The following is a 24,152-nucleotide window of genomic DNA, read 5'->3' as shown; positions in this document are numbered from 1 at the left end:
AGGTGTTCTCATAGTTCCATAGGGCTAAATGTATGGATTTACTGTAGGTTTTACCACTTGCCATTAAGCAGAGCTATAACCTGAGTCTTTTCTCAAGAACATAGCTAAATGACACTAAACATGGCACCCTGATGCTGTCCAGTTTCCCAGAGCTAGCTGCTCAGGACAGACCATGTATCCCTGTCCCCATGCGTGGTACTGTATACAGTACGTTGACAATTGTATACAGTAATACAATTAATGAAACAGTCAATAATCTGATAATTAATCTGACTGTGTGCAAACCCATTCTCAGTTTTGGATCTTTTTGTTGAGGCCTTATGCTCCGCAGAGAGTGAAGGGGAGTAGGTAGCTAAGTAGTAATGCTTTCTCTAAGAACACATTATGGGCCCTGGTCAAAATTACTGCACTATACAGTATAGGGAATAGAGTGCCATTTGGGACGCACCCCAGTAGCTCTCTGCTCCTCTCCTCCGCCCACTGTGTGACTGATTGAGGCATGGGTGCCATGTAGGCTACATGCAGTCTGCTCCGACAGGCCTACAAAACAAACACCGACAGATCCTCCTGCCGTCCGTCAGTTGGTTGGTTAGCGTGGGCCGTGCTGAAATGCCAAGTGTGCCTCCGTGCCAGTGGCGTGCTCTGACGCGCTCATCCACTAAAACAACATAGACCAATTTCCCCCGCTAATAACAGACACAAATGTTTCCACCAGACCAGGCAGAGGCCAGTTGGGCCTTGTTCCCTAAAGCCCTTAGTAAATCTATTGCGTGTGGCGTGTGATGTTATGAGTGGTCTCACCCAGAAATCTCAGATAGATCGATGGATAGATGGAACAAATCGGTCTGGAAAATAATCTGTACAGCCCTCCTCTGAATTTTTTTAATGCCGATGTGGCCCTTAAGACAAAATGATTAGCCACCCCTGCTCTAGCTGGATCAGCATTTTCACCCTTTTCAGTGTAAACTTAAATACTGTAAATCCTACAGATTACACTTCATCATGTCTTAATAGTAAGCTCACTGAGGAACGCGCCAAACAAGGCTGAACAAGGGGGGAGGGTTGTAGAGCACTAACAGCATAGGACCCTGCTGCCGGGAAAAGAAACTCAAAGGTCCCATGACAATAGCTGCTGCCAAAGTAAATGTCTGCCATGCAGTCAGAGGAAAAAGAGATCTTAGTGTTTGGGGAGGAGGGAGGGAGGAAGGGACGGAGAATGAGGGGGGTCTTGTCCAGTCCCTGCGGACTACATACACAAACACTTACTGTATGAACACACATGAGCCCCCGGCAGAAGTGTGCACATACACAAAAACACACAGCTGGCTTTAGCAGGACACTGGGGGCTCATAGGGGAATCATCGCAGTGAGCTCCCTCTAATAAAATGTGCAGTGATGGTATTAGCGAGATTTACCAGGAAAAATAAACATTCCTCCCCACTCGGAGGAGAGCAGAGGGGATCGGGGGTGGCTGAACTTGGCTGGGGCTCTTGGCTGGCTGGTACCCAGGCTGCGGTGTTGTTTAGGGAGGAGATTGGGCCTCGCACTGGGCCTCCCTCCCTCGCCTCGGAGGACCAACGCCTGACCCCTCATGCTTTACCTCAGTCTGGGGTCATCTGAAAGAGAGAGAGCTAGAGCAGTGTAGGTAGTGGATCCACTGTACAGCAACCCTACTAGAAAGAGAGACCGAGTGAAAGAGAGACCAGAGAGAGAGACAGACCGACATAGCCAGAGAGCAGCGGAGGTAGTGAATCAACACTCCTAACTAAATGACCCAACAAAGCCAGGCCCTCCACAGGGCTCCACTGGCTCTCCTGATGGGAAAACAGAGCCCAGATAAAGAGACCCTACATCCCATTGTAATATCATTCTCTCAGGCTAACTACTAACTACAGGCCTCTAAAGCCTGTTGCACTGAACAAAGGGAGACTACCTTTGTGTGCTGTGTGTGGAACCTGTGCCAACTCTCATTCGGGGGGCTTTGGTTTGGGGGTTGTACTGGGAGGCACGGGGGGGGGTAAAGGATTAAGGATTACTACCCTTCAATTACAGTATTCAGATTTTCCACAAAGCCATTTCCATCAAAACAGCAAGGCAGATGCTTAAAATAATCGCTCAGCCCCCTTTTAGTTTTTTTTGTTAATGTGCACTCAAGTGCCTGTAATTATGAACCTATATATCAGTCCAGATCCCCCAATTATAGCCAACCCTCCCTGTGCTCCACTCTGCTCCCACAGAGACAGTCCTAGACCTAGAGAACAGGACATATCCCTCGGGCCAGCGCCACGCCACCTCCCTGCTGCCAGAACCTGGCATACCCCTAAATTAGAGCCCCGCCATCGATAAAGCACTCCATCACTGTGTGTGTTGCCTGAGTGACCTCAGGCAGAGCAGATACAACAATGACCTCACAGGGGTGCTTATTTTTGTCCTTTTACACACGTGTTTTTCAGCATATACCAACTCCCCCTGAGACACCCGCAGGGAGTGGGGAGAACCTACAGTTTTTCTGGGGATGGGGATTTTGGGGTTAGAGGTATCAGGTATGAAAGGGGTTGAGACAATATCTGAGGGTAGGGGTGTGGGATGGTGGGTTTAGGGGGTTGTTACTATAGTATGTCTGGGGATATAGGGGTGGGTTTTTGGGGGGTGAATCAGCATTTTGTGAAGGGGTTGAGACCATGTCTGGGGCTAGGGATATGGAGGGTTTTGGGGGTTGGGGTATGAGGTTTAAGGCTTTCTTTTGGTAAGGGTGTCCAGGGGGTGAGGCAGGCGCCAGTTTCGCCAGGCTGTGAGACGTACCTCGCTTAGTTTCCTGCTTTATAAAGTGGCACATTAATAAGCTAATCTCCCCTGAGATTCAGTTCTGTTCTGTGGTGAGCAGAGATGAATAAGACCGCTGCACCACACACACAGACCCAGACACACACACAGACAAACACACGGCAGCTCCACAATGGGCCAGCCCATTCCCAGGCAAGATAGAAAGAGCCATTACACTCGATGCAAATCTGAATCCACCCCTAGCCTTTCTAAAGAGTATAATATAAACCACTGTCGTATCCGGGTAGCAACCCACTCCTCTCCCCACTCCACCCCCTCTCTCCTCCCCCTCTACTCCCCTGATAACCCCCCCTCCTTTCGCAATATGCCTAATGATACTTGACACATTTATTTTTTTAGCTTCATAGAAGAACATTCTTAGGGACCGAATGTTGTTTTTGCCAACTTTTTCAGACATCTCTACAGCTGAGTTTTCATAGAGCAGCCAGAGTCCCTCTGAAGTCCTGCAGCTCTTTAAGTAAGCACATAAGCCTTTTGTTTTACAACTCAGCAACATAAGTCTTTTTCACACACACCCACACACGTGCGCAGGCCCCGACACCTACCCACACACACACACCATGTATAAGACTACCGTTTTTTTACGGCCATAGGTATATAAGTATAGTGGTCTCTGGGTCCATATGGCCTGGAAGAAAGGATCACTAATTTACCCAATAAAGGGTCAGAGGATTGGCTGCAGGTTGACAGTGGTGTGTTTGACATGTTGGCAGGTGGTGGTGTGTGCGTCTGTCCGTGTGTTTTGGGGAGGTGTGATAGGAGCTATTAAGAACTTCCTGTTGCCAGCGCCTCTGATGATGCCCCCTGTTAGGCCTAATAACCCCCCATCCCAGACCAGTACTACCCCCACCACTCTGCCCTGGTATGTGTCCTGCCACGCCACATCACACCAGGGATAATACTCAGCACCTGTTGGCCCACAGCAGCTGGCCAACGCTACCCCCATCCTTACCCCGTATTCTGCTAGCCATTACCCCCTACCGAAAGGTTGCTGGGTCGAATCCCTGAGCTGACAAGGTAAAAATCTGTCGTTCTGCCCCTGAGCAAGGCAGTTAACCCACTGTTCCCCGGTCGCCAAAGACGTGGATGTCGATTTAAGGCTGCCCCCCTGCACCTTTCTGATTCAGAGGGGTTGAGTTAAATGCGGAAGACACATTTCAGTTGAAGGCATTCAGTTGTACAACTGAATGGGAAAGTATCCCACTTTCCCTTTACCTTCCCTACCACCATCTCTGTCTTTCTCTCCCTAGCTGCCACCCATTGCCACAGGAACAGCGTCAAACCCAATCCCACCAAAGAAAAATTCAATTAACTTTTTGAACAACCCTGAAAGACATCTTTCCAAATGTCTTTGACCACCTGGAACTGTTTTATGTAGCCTGTAAAAGGGACTTTCCGTTGCATGTCCCAAAGAGGAAGGTTAAAGTGAACTACGTGCTCAATTCAGGTCAGAATTCCATGCACAGAACTCGGTTAAGGATGTCTACATGCATTCTTACAGAATAATGATGATTATATACATAACCTGAGGGAATTAGTTCCAAAAGGGTCAAATGTTACACAATACCAAATCAACAGTTTGTGGGAAAAAACTTAATGTTTTTTCATATTTTTTTTTTACTGTAATATTCGTGCTCCAACAACAGCTTGGTAAAAGCCATCCATGACTCTCTGGGTTTACCTTTACCTTTTGTAGCTATGCTTCATTCTTTTAATGGTATTCTCAAATCAATTTGTTTAAATTGCCTCCATTTAACATGCTGAAATACAACTGACTGGGTGAGATTCTTATCACGGTAATTACAGCAAATTATTGGGAGGGATTCATTATGCATAAGAGGATGTGAGCATTAAGGGGAGGAGGAGGGTTGGGGTGGTGTTAGAGAGATGATGGAGAGAGATATAGGTTACATCCCAAATGGCACCCTATTAGCTATGTAGTGCACTACTTTTTGGTCAAAAGTAGTGCAGTGCACTAAATATAGATAGGGTGCCATTTGGTACTGCATAGACAGACTGAGGGGGACTGTACCTTAGTCTAGGCTAGACTAGCACTAGAATGACCTCTACTAGAACACCTCTGGATTAACAGGTTTCTTCTTCTTTCATCTTAAAACTGTAACTCTTTGGGGGTTTACTGTCTGACTGACATTAGTGTTCTTAATTTTTAGTATGCTGTGGGAGTGTACTACTAGTGACATTTTGTTTTCTTCTCACAATTGTTGTAACACTTAGTCAGGTTAGGGAGAAAGGGTCACTAGCATGTTGTGTGTATAGGCTTTCTCGTTGGGGTTTAGCCTGGGTACTGCAAAGCACTGCTGATGTTAAGAAGGCTTTATAAATATGTTTGTTTGATTGATTGGTGCTCTCGATCTGCAGTGTCCCGGTTCTCCAGCCCCAGACTGACCCCCAGGCTGAACAGAAAGCGAGCCCTGTCCATCTCCCCTCTCTCAGACGCCAGCATCGACCTGCAGACCATGATCCGTACCTCGCCCAACTCCCTCGTGGCCTACATTAACAACTCACGCTCCAGCTCTGCAGCCAGCAGCTCCTACGGACACCTGTCCGTCAGCGGCATCAGGTACAAGATACACTACATGACCAAAAGTATGTGGACACCTGCTCGTCAAACATGTCATTCCAAAATCATGGGCATTAATATGGAGTTGGTGCCCCCTTTGCCGCTATAATAGACTCCACTCTTCTGGGACGGTTTTCCACTAGATGTTGGAATATTGCTGCGGGGACTTGCTTCCATTCAGCCACAAGAGCATTAGTAAGGTTGGGCACTGATGTTGGGCAATTCGGCTTGGCTCTCGGTCGGTGTTCCAATCCATCCCAAAAGTTGGAAACAGAATTGTCTAGAATGTCATTGTATGCTGTAGTGTTAAGATTTCCCTTCACTGGAACTTAGGGGCCTAGCCCGAAACACAGCCACGACCATTATTCCTCCTTCACCAAACTTTACAGTTGGCACTATGCATTGGGGCAGGTAGTATTCTCCTGGCATCTGCCAAACCCAAATTCGTCCACCAGATGGTGAAGCGTGATTCATCACTCCAGAGAACATGTTTCCACTGCTGCAGAGTCCAATGGCGGCAAGCATGGTGATCTTAGGCTTGTGTGCGGCTGCTTGGCCATTGAAACCCATTTCATGAAGCTCCCGAGGAAGGCTTCCAAAGGCAGTTTGCAACTCAGTAGTGAGTCTTGCAACAGGACAGATGATTTTTTACACACTATGCACTTCAGCCCCCGGCGGTCCTGAGCTTGTGTGGCCTACCACTTCACGGCTGATGTTTCTCTCCACTTCACAATAACAGCACTTACAGTTGACCGGGGCAACTCTAGCAGGGCAGAAATTTGACAAACTGAGTTGTTGGGAAGGTGGCATCCTATGACAGTGCCACGTTGAAAGTCAGTAAGGCCTTTGTCTATGTACAGTATATTGCATGGCTGTGTGCTTGATTCAATACACCTATCAGCAATGGGTGTGGCTGAAATAGACAAATCCACTAATTTGAAGGGGTGCCCACATACTTTTGTATATAGTGTACATGTAGTGCACACACATACAGTACACAACAACTGTTCTACACATATACATCTCTAGAACTTATGTATTACTTCAATCTACACAGGGCTCCACATACACCAATCAATCATAGAATAGCTGTACAGTTTTAAAAGTTATCTTAACTCTATAACTAAGTGATTACAGTTATTTTATTTGCGGTTGTACTTAAAATGGAGTGTCCTGTCCTTTCCTCTCTCAGTCCGTCGTTCACCTTCCCCCACCCCATCAACCCCATGGCCTACCAGCAGCTGCTCAACCAGCAGAGAGGCCTGAGTGCGTTCGGCCATACTCCTCCCCTTATCCAGCCCTCGCCCTCCTTCGCTGCCCGCCAGCATGCCCACGCCTTGGCAGCCTCCACCCTCAACACCACCCACAACACCTCCAGCTCTGAGTCCAACCAGGTGAGTAGCATTGTCTTACGTCAGATATCTGCACTTATATGTCTGATATCTCACAAACACTGGTTTAATTGTGACGTGCATGACGATGTAGTCCTAGAGATCCTATAATTCGTGTTTTATATGCAATTCTATGAATGGAGTTGTGAATACCCAGAGAGGGATACGGATGAATTCCATTCAGCTATAACACAGAAACCAAAGATCTCTAACGTGAATGGAATGTAGACTGTATATTGTCCAAAGTATACTACGTAAATTATAGATAAAATGATGGCATGCTAAATTAATCCAGCCCAAGAGTGTCATAAACTGTCAAGTGTTTTTGGCTAGGGTTCGCTCAGCTATGAGCTGGAGGATGACTCCCTCCCATTAGCAGCAGTTTTTAACTGTCTCAGTTCATAGAAGTGTTTCCTCTGTCTCCTTTATCAACCTATTGTATACATGGTCTCTATGAATGTAAACTTCCCCCTCATCTACCGTCACCCCCTCACACACACACCCATAAATTCCATCACTATGTCAATTTTAGTATACCAATGTACACACAGATACACACACACACACAAAGCTAAATCCCCCCCCCCCACCCCCACCCCCCACCCCACCCCTCACTGACATTAATCAGAACCACATTTCCCCTGGTTTCCAGCCATTGAAGTTAGTGTTAGTGAGAGCATGGGGCCCCTGAAGCACAGTCAGCGCCGTACTGTACTGTAGTGGCTGGGTGGGATACTAGAGAGACCCCTCCTCACTGACCCCCAACCCTCACTTCATATCCTTTTTTATGATGCTTAAACACACACACACACTCACACTGAGCGTCTCCTCCACAGAGCCTGTGACTGAGGCGTAAAAAGGCCTGTCTGTCTGTTATGTTGAGAGTTGGTTGGAGGATCAAAGCTCTGAGCGTTGCAGTGTGGATAATAATTTCTCTCTTTTCATATTTCCCCTGGCTGACTCTCATAAAGCAGTCTAAACTGTTTAGTCTCTGTGTCGGGTCGCTATACGAGTTATGGGCCCTGAGCCTGGTGCTTGGCTGGCTCTAGTTGACTCTGAAACCAACCAACCCTCACATCATCACGTTACCATAGAACAGAGCCAGTCAGCCAGCGCCAAGAACAATACTGTGATGTCGCTCTGACTTTGCTCTGAGTTATCTTAACTCTGCCTCTGTCTCTACACACTCCAGAGCACTGCATCTCTGACTCCTTCTGTTTAGCCACTTAGCAGACACTTTTATCCAGTGAGTGCATACATTTAGTGTATAATCCCTGTGTGAATTGAACTTGACACTCTTACCAACTGAGCCATTAAGGACCACTCTATCTAACCTCTACTTCTCTCTCTACAGTATGTCCTTCAGAAGGCTGGTATAGTCTCTGTCTCTAACGTGTACCTCCTTCTCTCTCCTGCAGAATGCTGGTGGTGACCCGGCAGTGAGCAGCACAGTCAACCCCATGATCACCAAGAGGCACAAGGTCAAGACAGAAGCAGAAGGACCCCGGCCCATATCACCATGCTTTCAGGTATGTTATCCCATAACCTATTTTTTGCTTCCCTTATCTTTACAGTGAGTTGTGCAAAAGGAAACTTAGATCATTAAGATGCAGATAAGCAAATGCAGAATAGTACAGTATATGTAATGGTGTTAGTGGCAGGGAAGTCAGGTGCAGGAGAAAAAACTTGGTAAAAACGGAGTTGTTTAAAAAATGCTGATAAAACTCCAAAAACCTAAATGTACTAAATAACAAAAGTGGATACAAAACCCGTCGCACACCAACATGATACATGCACAATTACATACAATCAAACAATCTTCGACAAGGACATGAGGGGAAACAGAGGGTTAAATACACAACATGTAATTGATGGGATTGGAACCAGGTGTGAAGGAAGACAAGACAAAACTGGAAAATGACAAATGGATTAGTGATGGCTAGAAGGCCGGTGACGTCGACCGCTGAACACTGCCCGAACAAGGAGAGGGACCGACTTCAGGCGGAAGTCGTGACAGTATAGTTGGTTATATACAGTACAAGCTATTGTCAACACACACACAAACTGTGTGCTTGCATGCACATAAGACAGTCATGAACCCCTCTCTGACTGAGTCCTCTCATCCACAGGAGCATGTCCTGGACCTGAGTGAGGAGCTGGACAAAGATGAGTGTAAGCAGGAGCCAGAGGCTGTCTACGAGACCAACTGTCACTGGATCGGCTGCAGCAAGGAGTACGACACCCAGGACCAGCTCGTTCATGTGAGTAATTATTAAGTGATTTTTAGTAACCACACAGAGTTAGGACATCTGTGAGTAGGGGCCTGCTGGTGCCTCTACAGTCAGGGGATATGCTTGTGACTTTCAGTGGACAAAAACGTAAGGCAAGAGAGAGGCACACAGATACTTTTTTAATGTTCAAAATGGCCTCCTCTGCTCCTCATTAAAGCGTCATTCCAGTCAGGTTTAAGATTTAACCAGTCAAGGCAGTAGCAACTGATCCTTTCCTGTGGCGGACACGCGCAGGGTTAATGAGGCCTGTTGATTCCGACTGAGGAGACGGAGGTACTCTAACGCCCCTGCAGATGTGACCCCCAACCCCTGGCTCTCAGCCACCTCTGACCTCTGAACCCTAGAGGCATGGTAGTAAATCCATCGTCATACTCAGAGCTCTGGAACTCTGTCCTTTCCTCTCTAAGGAACCCCTGATGCAGTGCTCTGTACTCTACTCCAATAGGCTATGATTAACTGGGATTGTCAGTTCAGTACCTAGACTGGGAGTCTCTGAGCTGAGTCTGGAATGTTCTGAAGTCTCTAACTCCCAGTGTTACGGGTCAGGAGTGGATTCACCTTAGCCCCTTTCTCGTCCCCTTTCCAGCCTCCAGTCTGTCTTGACAAAGAAAGTCCAGGAGTAGAGCCACCTTAGAACCCCATTTACCCCCTCTTTCCCCCCTTTGCTCCCCTCTCCTCCCCCACCCTATCACTTCTCCCCCTCATCCTGCCACCCTGCCCCAGTCGTCCTGACAGAGGGCATGTCCAGACCATCCCAGTGAGTTCCAGGATCCATTCCCCCTACACTGCATCTCTGTCAGGGATTGAAGGGATTAGGGAACAAAGCTAGGGCCTGGTGGTGTGGGGTGTGGATGGACATGGTGAAGTAGAACACATACCACAACTCACTGGAATAATGGAATAAGGGAAAGGCAGCAAGGAAGGAAAATATAAAAATGAACAGTAAATGTCCATGTGTGAATGAGTCTCTTGTTACAGTGACTTCTAATTACATACCAACGTAGATGTAGACATCTGTAGATGTAATAACTGAGAGTCTGCTGCCAAGTATTTGATAGTACTTTATCCCTCCATCTACAGTACACACCCCCTGTACTGTAGTTCCAAGGTTTTACACAATGTTCTCACCAGTCATACAAGTGAAATCACTCACCTTGACAAAAAATACACAAAATTATGGCGTAGAACTTCTAAGTTCTATTTACCCAAAGTAATCCTTCCCCAATAGCCCCAAATTATGGTTTCAGTATGGTATGAAGAGTACATGGCTGAAAATGGAAGCCTGCTGCAGGCCAAACACTTCATTTGTTCATCCACTTTTCCTCTGAAAAAGAACTGGGCAGGATCAGGACTGTCAACCACTAACCCAGTCAGTGGGTGGATGGCTACATCCCAAATTGTACCCTATTCACTATATAGTGCACTATTTTTGACCAGGGCCCGGCTTGTGACAAAGTGGCCACATTAGTAGGGTATAGTGAGGGTGAAGTTCCCCAGGAGACAAAGTGGTTTGTCTGGCTGTGTGAATATTTTCCATGTGGTTGTTTGTGTGTGTGTGTGCGTGTGGCTCAGTGAAAATGGAGGGATAGGCACTAAGCAGGGTAATCTTACCAAGTGGCCTTGCATGCCTAGACAATACAGCAGAATGAGTCTTCCTGCCCTCCTGACCACACACACTTAAATGAAAGACAGGCAGTTCCTCTGAAACAGAAACTCTGTGTTTGATTCTACGTTTGTTTTCTGTAATTTAATGGAATGTAACTCTAGACATTTCTGTCCAATCACTGTCATGTTTTTGAAACGCTCAGGCAAAAATGGATGCATGTCTACAAGGTCCTTTGACCATCTTTCAACCATGTCAGTGACGACTAACATTTTAAAATACCAACTCTAGTTCAGTTTGTACAGTACTGACAGACAGTACAGTACTGACAGACAGTACAGCCAGCCAGCCAGCCAGCCAGCCAGCCAGCCAGCCAGCCAGCCAGCCAGCCAGCCAGCCAGCCAGCCATCCAGCCATCCAGCCATCCATCCATCCATCATTTATTTATCTCCAGGTAGAAAATAAAATCAAGCATTCAAGCATGGACATCTCAGAGTAGTGTACACACGGTATGTTACACACTATTGGTTTCCTGATCAAAGCGAGAGAGAGAAGGAGATGTGTGTAAATCTCAGTTGTCAGGAAGACAAGTAAGGATTGTGTGTGTGTTTAACTATTTATGAATAGTAAACAATCAACAATTTGACCAACTGGGGACATTTTGTTGGTCCCCACAAGGTCAAATGCTATTTCTAGGGGGTTTAGGGTTAAGGTTAGTGTTAGTGTTACGGTTAGAATTACGTTAGAGTTAGGGTTAGGAGCTAGGGTTAGTTTTAGGGTTCAGGTTAGGTTTTTGGGTTAGGGTAAGAGTACGGGTTAGGGGTTAGATAAAATAGGATTTTGAATGAGAATTGAATTGTGTCTCCCATTTTTAAAGACATAAACACATCTGACAACTTGTTGATTGAGAATATCAGATCCTGAAACAGATGAGGTTCATGTCTATCTCCCAGACAGGTTGAGATACATGGATATGCCTGCTTTGTTTTACTTCCATGTGTTTTATTCCCATGTAACCCCATGTTCCCCTGTTCTCTCTGCAGCATATCAACAATGACCACATCCATGGGGAGAAGAAGGAATTTGTGTGTCGCTGGGATGAGTGCTCGCGGGAACAGAAGCCCTTCAAGGCTCAGTACATGCTGGTGGTCCATATGAGGAGACACACTGGAGAGAAGCCACACAAATGCACAGTAATAACTCCAATTCCCAACATGCACCCGGGCATGTACACATTCTCCCAATAAGCCCAGAGCCTTCTATAATAGGTCACGGATAAGCCAGTCACTTAACTATCTCTGCTTGTATCACACACATTTATAAGTCCTACCTCTGGTTATGATTCTGCTTTGTGCACTATAATAACTATAGACCATAGCCTTAAAATGGTACTTCAGCTTCTCACCAGTAGAAATCCATCCACTCCACATAGAATAGTCTTCTGGGCCTTTACTAAGGAATTAATCTGTTGCACTGATTCACTCATGATAACATTTTTTGTGTGTAGTTTCCTCAGCTTCAAAGCTCAATAATGAGGGCTTGTGAGTCCATTAAAAGAGAACTTCTGAGAAGAGAAGACTTCACAAGGCTGATTGACATGAGAGGGGGATGTTAGTTATTCAAGTGTAAAGAGGACTAGGGGTCCATGGGTCCTTATTAAGATCTACTCTACTGTATAGTTTAGTTGCTAAATCCCACATGCATCTCATTCACCCTAGCTATCTCCCTCTCTACCAAGTCTTGTGTTTTTGAAAGGGAGGATCTCAGGTCTTTTATGTCCACATTTGAGCTAATCTAGTTTGATCCCATCTCTCACACTCTGTCAATTACCCACAGTGCACAGCATAGCACACTCTGAAGGAATACCTAATCCTACCACATAACAATGCATAGCATACCAAAGCTAAACACAGAACTGCTCAGCTGCTTTGTTTCAACAAAGTGTTCCATGATGTCAGGCGCTTTGCTTAAATAGTTCTAATAGTCATTTTTCTCAAAGAGCAAATCATTTTTGTGGTATATGTCAGTCTCTTTTAATAGTAATTTTCTCAAAGAGCAAATACTTTTGTGTGATGCCAGAGTCTCTGAGGCTATTGCTAACGCTGACCTTTGTCTGTCTCTCTCTTCTCTCTCCCTCCCCCTTTCCATCAATCAATGTTTCCATCCATCCCTCCTCTCTCTCGCTCTCTAGTTTGAAGGATGCTGTAAGGCCTACTCTCGCCTGGAGAACCTGAAGACCCATCTGAGGTCTCACACAGGGGAGAAGCCTTACGTCTGTGAACACGAGGGCTGCAACAAAGCCTTCTCCAACGCCTCAGACAGAGCCAAGCACCAGAACAGAACTCACTCCAATGAGGTAAGGCTTCTATAGACACCCAACCATAGACAATCAAATGAGAGACATACTGTGAGCTACATCTATGTATGTACCCACTGCCATTATTTAAATAACCTAATGCACATTTAAGTTCATTGTGTTTACATTTTTCAAGGATTTTTATGTCCAATATGCAGTCAACATTCTGTTTTATTTGTGTTTTACATAATGTATTTTCAGAAGACAATGGATGAAAACGGTAATCAACTTTAACATCAGATAATAAGATAGTGTAAAATTATTCTTCCCAGAAACCCTACATCTGTAAGATCCCTGGGTGCACTAAGCGCTACACAGACCCCAGCTCTCTCAGGAAGCATGTGAAGACGGTCCACGGACCTGAGGCCCACGTCACGAAGAAACAACGTGGCGATGTGCCCCCCAGGGGTCCTCCTAAGGGGAATGGAGAGAACGAGGCAAACGCCAAACAGAGTCGTAGAGGGATGGATGGAAAAATGGAGGCCAACAGCACCATTAGAGGAGCAGAGGACTGCCTGCAGGTCAAGTCAATCAAGACTGAGAACTCAATAGTAAGACTGGATGTGACATTTTATTGTGTCATAACAGCTGCCTTTAACAAAGCATTGACTTTGACTATTGTCAAAATCCTATCATCTACTACTAACAACTTAATACTATAAATGCTAATCTTAACATTATCATTCGTACATGTTATATGTTATTTGAGTCTTGTGATGCAAATGCAAGCCTTTCACCATTTATCATATCACCTTTCACATGAACTGATCTGTGATACAACTGCTGATGGTCTATCCTCTTCTTAACCTAACTCACCTCTCTGGTCACTGCTTGAATGTGCTTCTCTTTCCTTAACACTTTCCCTATTGGACAGGCTTCACTGAGGTGAGCACCAACAATGTTTCTATTCCTTTCAATGCTTTTTAACACTGCATGTCAAACCTGAGTCAACAGTCAATATATTTGAAATTCACTACTCTGTTCCTCCATGTATTAAAAACAGAGGACTTTCCAAGAGCTTCTGGTTTTAAAGTGTATACTAGCTACAGTTAGATGTTGTGATGTACTGTGAAATCTACCCAATGAGTTATACAGTGCCTTTGAAAAGTATACAGACCCCTTGACTTTTTCCACAATTTGTTACATTACAACCTTATTCTAAAATGGGTTAAAAATATATATATATATATTAAATCCTCAGCAATCTACACACAATACCCCATAATGCAAAAGTGAAAACAGGTATTTAGAAATGTTTGCACATTTTTTAGAAATAAAAACCTGATATACCTTAGGTACTATTCAGATACTTTGCTATGAGACTCGAAATTGAGTTCAGGTGCATCCTGTTTCCATTGATCATCGTTGAGATGTTTCTACAACTTGATTGGAGTCCCCTGTGGTAAATTAAATTGATTGGAGATGATTTGGAAAGGCACACACCTGTCTATATAAGTTCCCACAGTGGACAGTGCATATCAGAGCAACATGACAGAGCTTGAGTGGATCTGCAGAGAACAACGGGAGAAACTCCACAAATACAGGTTTGCCTCATACCCAAGAAGACTCGAGGCAGTAATCGCTGCTGTCTTCTTGTCAGAGCGAAAACCAAGCCGAAGGAATTGTCCGTAGAGCTCCAAGACAGGATTGTGTCAAGGCACAGATCTGGGGAAGGGTACCAAAAAATGTCTGCAGCATTGCAGGTCCCGAAGAACACAGTGGCCTCAATAATTCTTAAATGGAAGACATTTGGAACCACCAAGACTTTTCCTAGAGCTGGCCACCCGACCAAACTGAGCAATTGGGGGATAAGGGCTTTGGTCAGGGAGGTGACCAAGAACCCGATGGTCACTCTGACATAGCTCCAGAGTTCCTCTGTTGAGATGAGAGAACCTTCCAGAAGGACAACCATCTGTGCAGCACACCACCAGTCAGGGCTTTATGGTAGAGTGGTCAGATGGAAGACACTCCTCAGTAAAAGGCACACGACAGCCCACTTGGAGTTTGCCAAAAGGCACCTAAAGACTCTCAGACTATGAGAAACAATATTATCTGGTCGGATAAAACCAAGATTGAACTCTTTGTCCTGAATGCCAAGCGTCATGTCTGGAAGAAACCTGGCACCATCCCTACGGTGAAGCATGGTGGTGGCAGTATCATGCTGTGGGGATGTTTTCAGCGGCAGGGACTGGGAGACTAGTCAGAATTGAGGCAAAGATGAAAGGAAAAAAGTACTGAGAGATCCTTAATGAAAACCTGCAACAGGACAACAACCCTAAGCACACAGCCAAGACAACGCAAGAGGGGCTTCGGGACAAGTCTCTGAATGTCCTTGGGTGGCCCAGCCAGAGCCCAGACTTGAACCCTATTGAAAATCTCTGGCGATACCTGAAAATAGCTGTGCAGCAACGCTCCGCATCCCAACCTGACACAACTTGAGAGTATCTGCAAATACAAATACAGGTTTGCCAAGCGTATAGCGTCATATCCAAGAAGACTCGAGGCTGTCATCGCTGCCAAAGGTGCTTCAACAAAGTATTGAGTAAAGGGTCTGAATACTTATGTAAATGTGATATTTCTTCTTTTTTTTCAATTATAAATTAGCAAACATTTCTAAAAAACTGTTTCTGCTTTGTCATTATGGGGTATTGTGTTAAGATTGTTGAGGGGAAAAACGATTTAATCAATTTTAGAATAAGGCTGTAACGTAACAAAATGTGGAAAATGTCAAGGGGTCCGAATAGTTTTGAAGCCAGCGTGCCTCCATCTTGGCACTCCCTCAACGTTGTAAGAAATATTTTAGAAGCTATAGAAATGCGTTTATAAATGCAATTTAAAAAATCCATGTTTATTCTATTGCACACACCTTAATGCTTACTTTTAAATTATGTTATGTGAGCTAAACATACAAATAAAACATTTAAAAATATATATAATAATATCCTTAAAGTATACTTTTTTTGAAAGTACTAATGTTACTTCCCCCACTGCAACAGAACAATACTTAAATACATGTAATTTTGTCCTTAAAACAGTTAATTGAATACTGTGGAATTCCATTCATTCCTATGGAGGACTGCTCTCCTGGGGAGTGCCTAAACAGGTGGCTTCAAACCCTCTCATTGGCCAATACATAGTATCAGCAATCCAGTGTTTGTATACTATAAGGACCCCTTTGAACACACACACACATTATATTCAGTTCTATTCTTCTGTGGCCTAGAGATCTGACAGTAATGTCTATCAGGCCATGATAAAAGTAATTATCAAATTAATATTCAAACAACGGGACTGTTCAGCATGTGCGCCGAACAAATAGTTCCAGCAATCAAGCTGTGATCAAGATTCTTTCTAGTTCAGTCTGTGTCAGAAATAACCACTGTCAACACTTGACTATGATGAGAATCACAGTATCCCCCGTCCCTCCACTAGACATGTTTCCTTTAGAAAAAAATCTAACAATTCTATGATAAATAAGATTATGAAACTAAAGCTAGGCTACATAATTAATTTAATTTATGGTTTTGCAAAGTTTACCTAATTTATTAATCTGAATTTTGAAACTTTTATTTCATCTTTAAGCATCTTTTTTATAATAACAATGCCCTGTCTGACAGTGATAACCGTTTCACACTACCATGCCAATCCAAACCAAATCGACTAGAGTAATGTGAAAAGCCCTTAATAGGCTTGATTCGGTGACTAACCTGAACCACCTATCCTGTCCCCCTCTCCAGACGTATCAATCCAGCCCGGGCGGTCACTCGTCATGTAGCAGTGAGCCGTCGCCACTTGGCAGTGCCCATAACAATGACAGTGGAGTAGAGATGGCCCTGCACAGTGGGGGCAGCTTTGGGGACCTGAGTGCACTGGATGACCCTCCCATGGTGGACTCCTCTACCCTCTCCCCCCGCAACTCAGTGGGGGTGGGTCTTGGGCTTCATAAAGGGGGAGGAGTCACCATCAAGCTGGAGAACATCAAGAAGGAGAGGCTCAAGAATGTGAGGGACTCTTGTCCCTGGGCCAACTCTGGTCCTCAGGCACCTCAGGTCCGAAACACCAAGCTGCCTCCCATTCCTGCTGTTGGTAAGTGTGAAGTTCTATATTGGAACAATATAGTTTTTGATAACAACTGTTTTTTAGAACCTGCAATAATTCTGAACGATTAGTAAACGATAATAAGGAATAAAAAAATAATTGTGGAAAAAATATTGCACATCCATAATAGGAAAGATTGAGTTGAGAGGAATATGTGAAGAAGCCTTAGAAACCTAGAAAGGGGTTTTTCTCTATAAGCTTGGCACATCTAGCCACTGGGATTTTGCCCATTCTTTAAGGCAAATCTGCTCCAGCTCCTTCAAGTTGGAAACTTTCTGCTAGTTTACAGCAATATTTAAGTCATACAACAGATTCTCAATTGGATTGAGGTCTGGGCTTTGACTAGGCCATTCCAAGACATTTAAATGTTTCCCCTTAACCACTCAAGTGTTGCTTTAGCAGTATGCTTGGGGTCATTGTCCTGCTGGAAGGTTAACCTCCGTCCCAGTCTCAAATCTCTTGAAGACTGAATCATGTTTCCCTCAAGAATTTCCCTGTATTTAGCGCCATCCATCATTCCTTCAATTCTGACCAGTTTCCCAGTCCCTGCCAATGAAAAACATCCCCACAGCATGATGCTGCCACCACCATGCTTCACTGTGGGGATGGTGTTCTCGGGGTAATGAGAGGTGTTGGGTTTGCGCCAGACGTAGCGTTTTCCTTTATGGCCAAAAAGCTACATTTTAGTCTCATCTGACCAGAGCACCTTCTTCCAAATGTTTGGGGAGTCTCCCACATGCCTTTTGGCAAACACCAAATGTGATTGCTTATTTATTTTCTTTAAGCAATGGCTTTTGTCTGGCCACTCTTCCGTAAATCCCAGCTATGTGGAGTGTACGGCTTAAAGTGGTCCTATGGACAGATACTCCAATCTCCGCTGTGAAGCTTTGCAGCTCCTTCAGGGTTATCTTTGGTCTCTTTGTTGCCTCTCTGATTAATGCCCTCCTTGCCTGGTCTGCGAGGTTTGGTGAGCGGCCCAATCTTGGCAGGTTTGTTGTGGTGCCATATTCTTTCCATTTTTCAATATTGTATTTAATGGTGCTCCGTGGGATGTTCAAAGTTTTGGATATTTTTTTATAACCCAACCCTGATCTGTAATTCTCTACAACTTGTTTGGAGAGCTCCTTGGTCTTCATGGTGCCGCTTGCTTGATGGTGCCCTTTGCTTAGTAGTTTTGCAGACTCTGGGGCCTTTCAGAACAGGTATATATATATACTGAGATCATGTGACGGATCATGTGACACTTAGATTGCACACAGGTCGACTTTATTTAACTAATTATGTGACTTCTGAAGGTAATTGGTTGCACCAGCTCTTATAGAAGGGCTTCACAGCAAAGAGGGTGAATACATATGCACGCACCACTTTTCCGGTTTTTATTTTTTAGAATTTTTTGAAACAAGTTATTTTTTAAATTTCACTTCACCAAAATGGACTATTGCGTGTATGTCCATTACATGAAATCGAAAAGAAGAAAAAATGACAGGTTATAATGCAACAAAATAGGAAAAATACCAAGGGGGATGAATAATTTTGCAAGGCACTGTATATGTTATAATGTGGTTCCTTTTGTTGGTTCCTCAGGTTCCCTTCTGGAAAACTCTAATATGATCGCTCCACCCGGGCCCTACCCTGGTCAGCGTCTTGGTGACCTGTCATCATGCGAGGTGACCATGCTGAACCAGCTAAACGAACAGGGCCGCCGGGACAGCAACACCAGCACTGCCAGCTCAGCCTACATCAGCCGGCGCTCCTCTGGCATCTCCCCCTGCTACTCCAGCCGCCGCTCCTCCGAAGCCTCGCAGTTCAGCAACCGCCACAACAACATCAGCTCAGCCGACTCCTACGACCCCATCTCCACAGACCTGTCCCGTAGATCCAGCGAGGCCAGCCAGTGTGGAGGTGGAGGTGGAAACCTCTCTAGTTTGCTCAGCCTCACCCCTGCCCAGCACTACCATCTCAAGGCCAAGTACGCTGCTGCAATCGGGGGAGCTCCACCTACACCTCTGCCCAACATGGAGCGTATGAGCCTCAGGACCAGGATGGCCCTGTACGGGGACCACTCCCAGGAAAGAGAGAGCTTATCCCACTCTCAACTGTTCCACCCACCTACCGCAGCCGTTCCCAGACGCTGTAGCGACATCGGCTATGGTAGCCATAGCATGATGCCCCACGAGGTCCCTGGGAACCTTCCCCGGCGAGCCAGCGACCCCGTCCGCAGACCTACCCTAGACCCACTATCCCTTCCACGAGTCCAACGCTACAACAGCATGAACAGTATGAACCCCAACAGTATGATGCCTCCTCCCTCTGCCGACCGCCGGGGCCTGGCCATGCAGAGCTACACGCGATCCGACGGAAGCCTGCACCACCACCCCTTCGCCCCACGGCCCCCCAGCATCTCAGAGAACGTGGTGATGGAGACCATGGCCATGGACGGGCTGGACCATGCAGGAGATGAGGACATGGTGCTGCCTGATGATGTCGTACAGTACCTCAGGTCTCAGAGCACTGGCCCTGGCCAATCAGCAGGCCCCGCCAACTACGCCAACAGCCAATCACAAGGCGGCTTCCAGGTCCAGGGGAATATGACCTCCTCCCAACAGCAGTTCTATGGGCAGAGGAGGATGGCCATGGTGGATGCCAACATGCCCCTGTCTGGGTCAAGCCAGGTTCCCCTACCCCCCTACCAGATGAGCCCTGGGTCTGGCTCCCAGCAGCAGCAGTACCCAGCCTCTCACAGTATGAACAACAAGAACAACATGCCAGTCCAGTGGAACGAGGTCAGCTCAGGGACTGTGGATGCTACAGCCACCTCCAGACTCACCAAGCAGAACCTCCTCAGAAACAACAACCTGGCCATGGTCCAGCAGAGACAGAACTTTGGGCATTTCCAGGGTAGAATGGGTAGTAACAGTAACCAGCAGGTGATGCCCATGAACCAGAATATGGCGCTACAAGGCTACACCCAGAGAAGCAACTCCCAGTGGATCAACTCTGTCCAACAGCAACAAAGGCAGCCATGCAGCATGAACTATCCTGAGCAGATGAGTCCCCAGCAGGGATATGGCCAAGAGATCATCCCTGTCCCTAACTCTGGATCTGGGAATGGCAGCTTTCGACCCAACTTTAATGGCATGGCACTGCCCAACGGCAGGGTGATGGCTACACACAACAATCCTGATACGCAGATCTACAGGTCAAGGACTCCGGTTGAAAGCTATGCCCCCCACATGATTCAGGTTGACCAGCAGAACTACAGTATTTCTTCTCAGCAGCAAGACGTCAATACTGGGAACAGAGCTGGGATGCAGCCCAGGCCTCCCATGGAGCCCAAGTCTATGAGCAGTAGACAACACTCAGGGTCCAGAGGTATGATGCAGCAGAACCGTTTCCCTCAGTCTGACTTGCATCACAACACCTCTGAGGCCAGTCCAAAGAGGCCGGGTAGCACCGCAGCACATACCGGCGGACATAACAGAGACTCAAACTCCAATGCTTCAATGTTTTATGCTGGCCAGATCCAGATGTTTGAACCCAATAACAACCACAATGTGAGCTTCAACTCCCCCATGTCCCCCGTTATGGGCCAGACTCCGGGAGGCACCACTGTTACCATGGCATCTCCAGGGGTCAACCAGGTCACCAGCACCGTTGACTCATCCGGCTCCTCTGGATCGATCTCTGGCGTGGAGCATGCCCAGATCGACTTTGACGCCATGTTGGATGATGGAGACCACTCCAGCCTGATGTCAGGGACCCTCAGCCCCGGACTCCTCACCAGCCTGTCCCAGAATTCCTCGAGGCTTACCACCCCCCGTAACTCTGTGACCCTGGCCTCTGTGCCAGCAGGGATCGGTAATATGGCCATCGGAGACATGAGCTCCATGTTGACCACCCTGGCTGAGGAGAGCAAGTTCCTCAACATGATGAGCTAAGGCCTTGGCTGTGTCACAATAATCTCTCCTTTCTCCCGAACTGTGCACTTGTTCACTTCCCTTCTTGTATTTGAAAGAAAATATATCGCATCTCCCTCTAGCCTAGCCCATGCCCCACTAATCCAATGCTTTAATTTTGTGGGGAGGAGGGAAAGAGTGCACACTTTGGAAGGAAAGAAAGATTATTGGGATGCCCCATTGTGTATTCAGACCATTTCAAGGAAAATGTACTATAAAAGCACTGATTATATGTAACAATACCCTATGGAAATAGTTACTCTTCAGGAGCATGTCAATCTCCGCTGGCCTGTATAGAGACTTTGCTTATCCAGTAATATGTCATATTTGCTCAAGTACATTTTAAGTAGTGTTTGTGTTGAGAAAGTAAGTATAGTAAAGACATAAGGAACATTTTAAAGACATAAGGAGCATTATCACTGTTTTGAAAAGCCATACTTTGTATCTACGAATAAGAATAGACAAGGGTATAAAACTACATCAGCAAATATGTGTCCATTGCTCCGTATTTGTTGATGTTTGTTACTCTTTAAAAAGCAGTGCACTGATAGCAGTTCACGAAGTGCCTTGCTAAATAGATTATGTTTGAATAATATGTGAATTCATGAAACATACATACATGTAACGATGTTGCCAGGTAAAAAGGCATGAGGAAATATTAGAATAATTTTCTTATTACGACCTTTGATCATGTTTATAGATATACTGTATGGTACGTGCTTTAAATTATGTTAAAGAGACTTGATTATTTCAAGTACAATATGATGCAACTATAGAACATTGTGATGCTACATTGTTAACATCCATCCATGTATAGAGGAGCTTGCAGTGGAACAGGATCCCATGCAAAGCTAGAGACGGTTTTCGTGGACCCAGATTAAGCCTAATGAAGGACTAAAAACCATGCTGAGTGGAGATTCTCATTTGAAAGTGATGTTTAGTCCAGGACTATGCTTAATCTGTGTATATGAAACCAGCCCCTAGTGTGGAGGAGATGGCCACTTGTCATACTGTATAAAATATCTTCCAAGTGCCCTCCAGAAGCTGTACAGTAACCCTCCAAGGACTCTCCTCTTTGTGAGACTGACTGTATGATAAAAAAGGACAGAGATCTGCCTCAGTGTAAATCAGTCTGTGGAGACACACGCTAACCTGGACTCAGGGGTAGACGTAGCATAGTAAATCTAAATACGGGGCACTCCTATTAGTATGATATGTTATGTATTAATTTGTGGATGCCCATCATCCATTTCGGATGTTATGAATTACAATCCGTATGATATGTTACGAAATGCATTTCTTACAATATTTAACAAATAGCAATTTGTTCAATATGTTACAAATTTGCAAAACGTATGATATGTTACGAATTCCAATTTGTTGTGATTAGCTAGGTGGTAAGGTGGCTAATGCTAATGTTAGCTGGGTGGCCAATGTTTGCTAGACTAGGTGTTAAGGTTAGCAGTTGGATTAAAGGATTAGGATTAGGGAAAGGGTTAGCTAACATGCTAAGTAGCTAAAATTAGTAGGTAGTTGCAAAGTTGCCAAAATGCTAAAGTTGTGAGATTCGAACACTCAACCTTTGGGTTTCTAAGCGTTTGTGTTATACGCCTACCCATCCACCCTGACCAACCGCCCTACTTTAATTTTTGCCTTAAGTAACTGTCTCTCTTATGTAACCAATCCAAACTTAACATATCCTAATTTGAGTGTTCCTGATTTACGTTTACAATGTTACATCTAGTCTATTAGACCAGGCTGTGCACACATACCCTGTGCCTGTCTAGGATGTATCAGATCTCTGAAGGAATATGCTAGTACTCCATGTGTACTCGGTGGACATGATTACACACTAATTTGTGGATTCATTACCCCTCCCTACCCCCTGGGCTAGACATGGACTGTATGGAGAATCAAATAAGGGATGAATTACTTTGATTACAAATCATATCAAGAACAATGATACACCGCAACCTCCTCAGTTTTTATTTTAGTTTGCTTGCTGGAATTAAAGTAGCCTTACCGTATGTACAGGTATGCTGCCCATCCATTTTACTGTGTGTGTGTGTGTGTGTGTGTGTGTGTGTGTGTGTTGTATATAGCTTTTGTACATTTCAAATACAGTATCTCAGTTTTTTCTGTTTTAACCAAAATGCTGTGTTATGTCTCCTTTGAAATCACATGGTCTCGTTCCTCTGGGACACATGAAAGCAAAGAATCGTTATTCAAACTCTTCAGCACACACCCTAATGAATTGTAGACACCATGAAAACCATCCTCATGTCAAATAATTCATCTTGATCAAAAATACCCATAGAATACCCATAGAATTGCATAGGATCTTTATGATTCTACCCCCTTAACACTGCCCATACGTTTCATATCATACATCATTTTCTCCTGGTCATTTATACACGCAAACTTTTTACTGTTTATAGCTAATATTTGTGTTAGCTGATGTAAAAAAAATATGCATTTGCTGTTTGAAAAATATAATCTAGCTACAGCATTTGATACGTAGCGGTAAACGATGCCTATTGTTCACTTAGGGTAATTGTATCATAGATGAAGGTGAGTGGTGGTTAAAAAAATATATATAACAACATAAGTTACTACTTTTTCTCTTTGATCCCTTCTCTTTCATACATTCACAAAAAATATGTACTTAAACAGGCTCCATAGATATGTATCTTATGAGGCTTTTACAGTTTTTCTTTTACAACATTGGCGAGGGCAAATATTCAACCTCTGAAAACCCAGTCGAAAAAGGATCCTCTTAAAACGCATAAAGAGCTGGCATGTTGCCCAAAATCGACAGTGGCAGGCAGGCTCTGAGGAATGGTTTTTCAGGAATCACATAAAATGCACCAGTGGAGAAAGATAAAAAGAAAGACAGACAGAAGGAAAAAGAGGGAGAGCGAAAGAGTGTGTGTTGAAGAAGAGCCAGAGAGAGGGGGCTGTAAAAGGAATGACGCGTGGAGAAAGTGTAAAGAAAGGGGGAACAAATTATTTTACTCTGACAGGCAGCGGAA

At 45.1% G+C, this 24,152-nt stretch overlaps 1 protein-coding gene across 1 annotated transcript in view; it reads left to right on the top strand.

Moving 5' to 3' along the window:
- LOC139401096 (zinc finger protein GLI2-like) overlaps positions 1-23,273 on the top strand; it is a 97,561-nt gene extending 74,288 nt beyond the window's left edge. Inside the window, exons 6-14 of the mRNA XM_071145588.1 lie at positions 5,224-5,425; positions 6,618-6,819; positions 8,235-8,345; positions 8,946-9,077; positions 11,754-11,903; positions 12,902-13,066; positions 13,339-13,617; positions 16,804-17,152; positions 18,749-23,273. Of these exons, the coding sequence (XP_071001689.1) occupies positions 5,224-5,425; positions 6,618-6,819; positions 8,235-8,345; positions 8,946-9,077; positions 11,754-11,903; positions 12,902-13,066; positions 13,339-13,617; positions 16,804-17,152; positions 18,749-21,102 (3,944 nt within the window). The 3' untranslated portion in view covers positions 21,103-23,273. The remainder of the gene's footprint in view (positions 1-5,223; positions 5,426-6,617; positions 6,820-8,234; positions 8,346-8,945; positions 9,078-11,753; positions 11,904-12,901; positions 13,067-13,338; positions 13,618-16,803; positions 17,153-18,748) is intronic.
- The last annotated feature ends 879 nt before the right edge of the window (positions 23,274-24,152 follow it).

Source organism: Oncorhynchus clarkii, chromosome 3 (genome assembly GCF_045791955.1).
Source record: "Oncorhynchus clarkii lewisi isolate Uvic-CL-2024 chromosome 3, UVic_Ocla_1.0, whole genome shotgun sequence".
Taxonomy (NCBI): Eukaryota; Metazoa; Chordata; class Actinopteri; order Salmoniformes; family Salmonidae; genus Oncorhynchus; species Oncorhynchus clarkii.
Note: the sequence above shows the minus strand (reverse complement) of the source record. Positions and strands in the feature narration are given on the sequence as shown.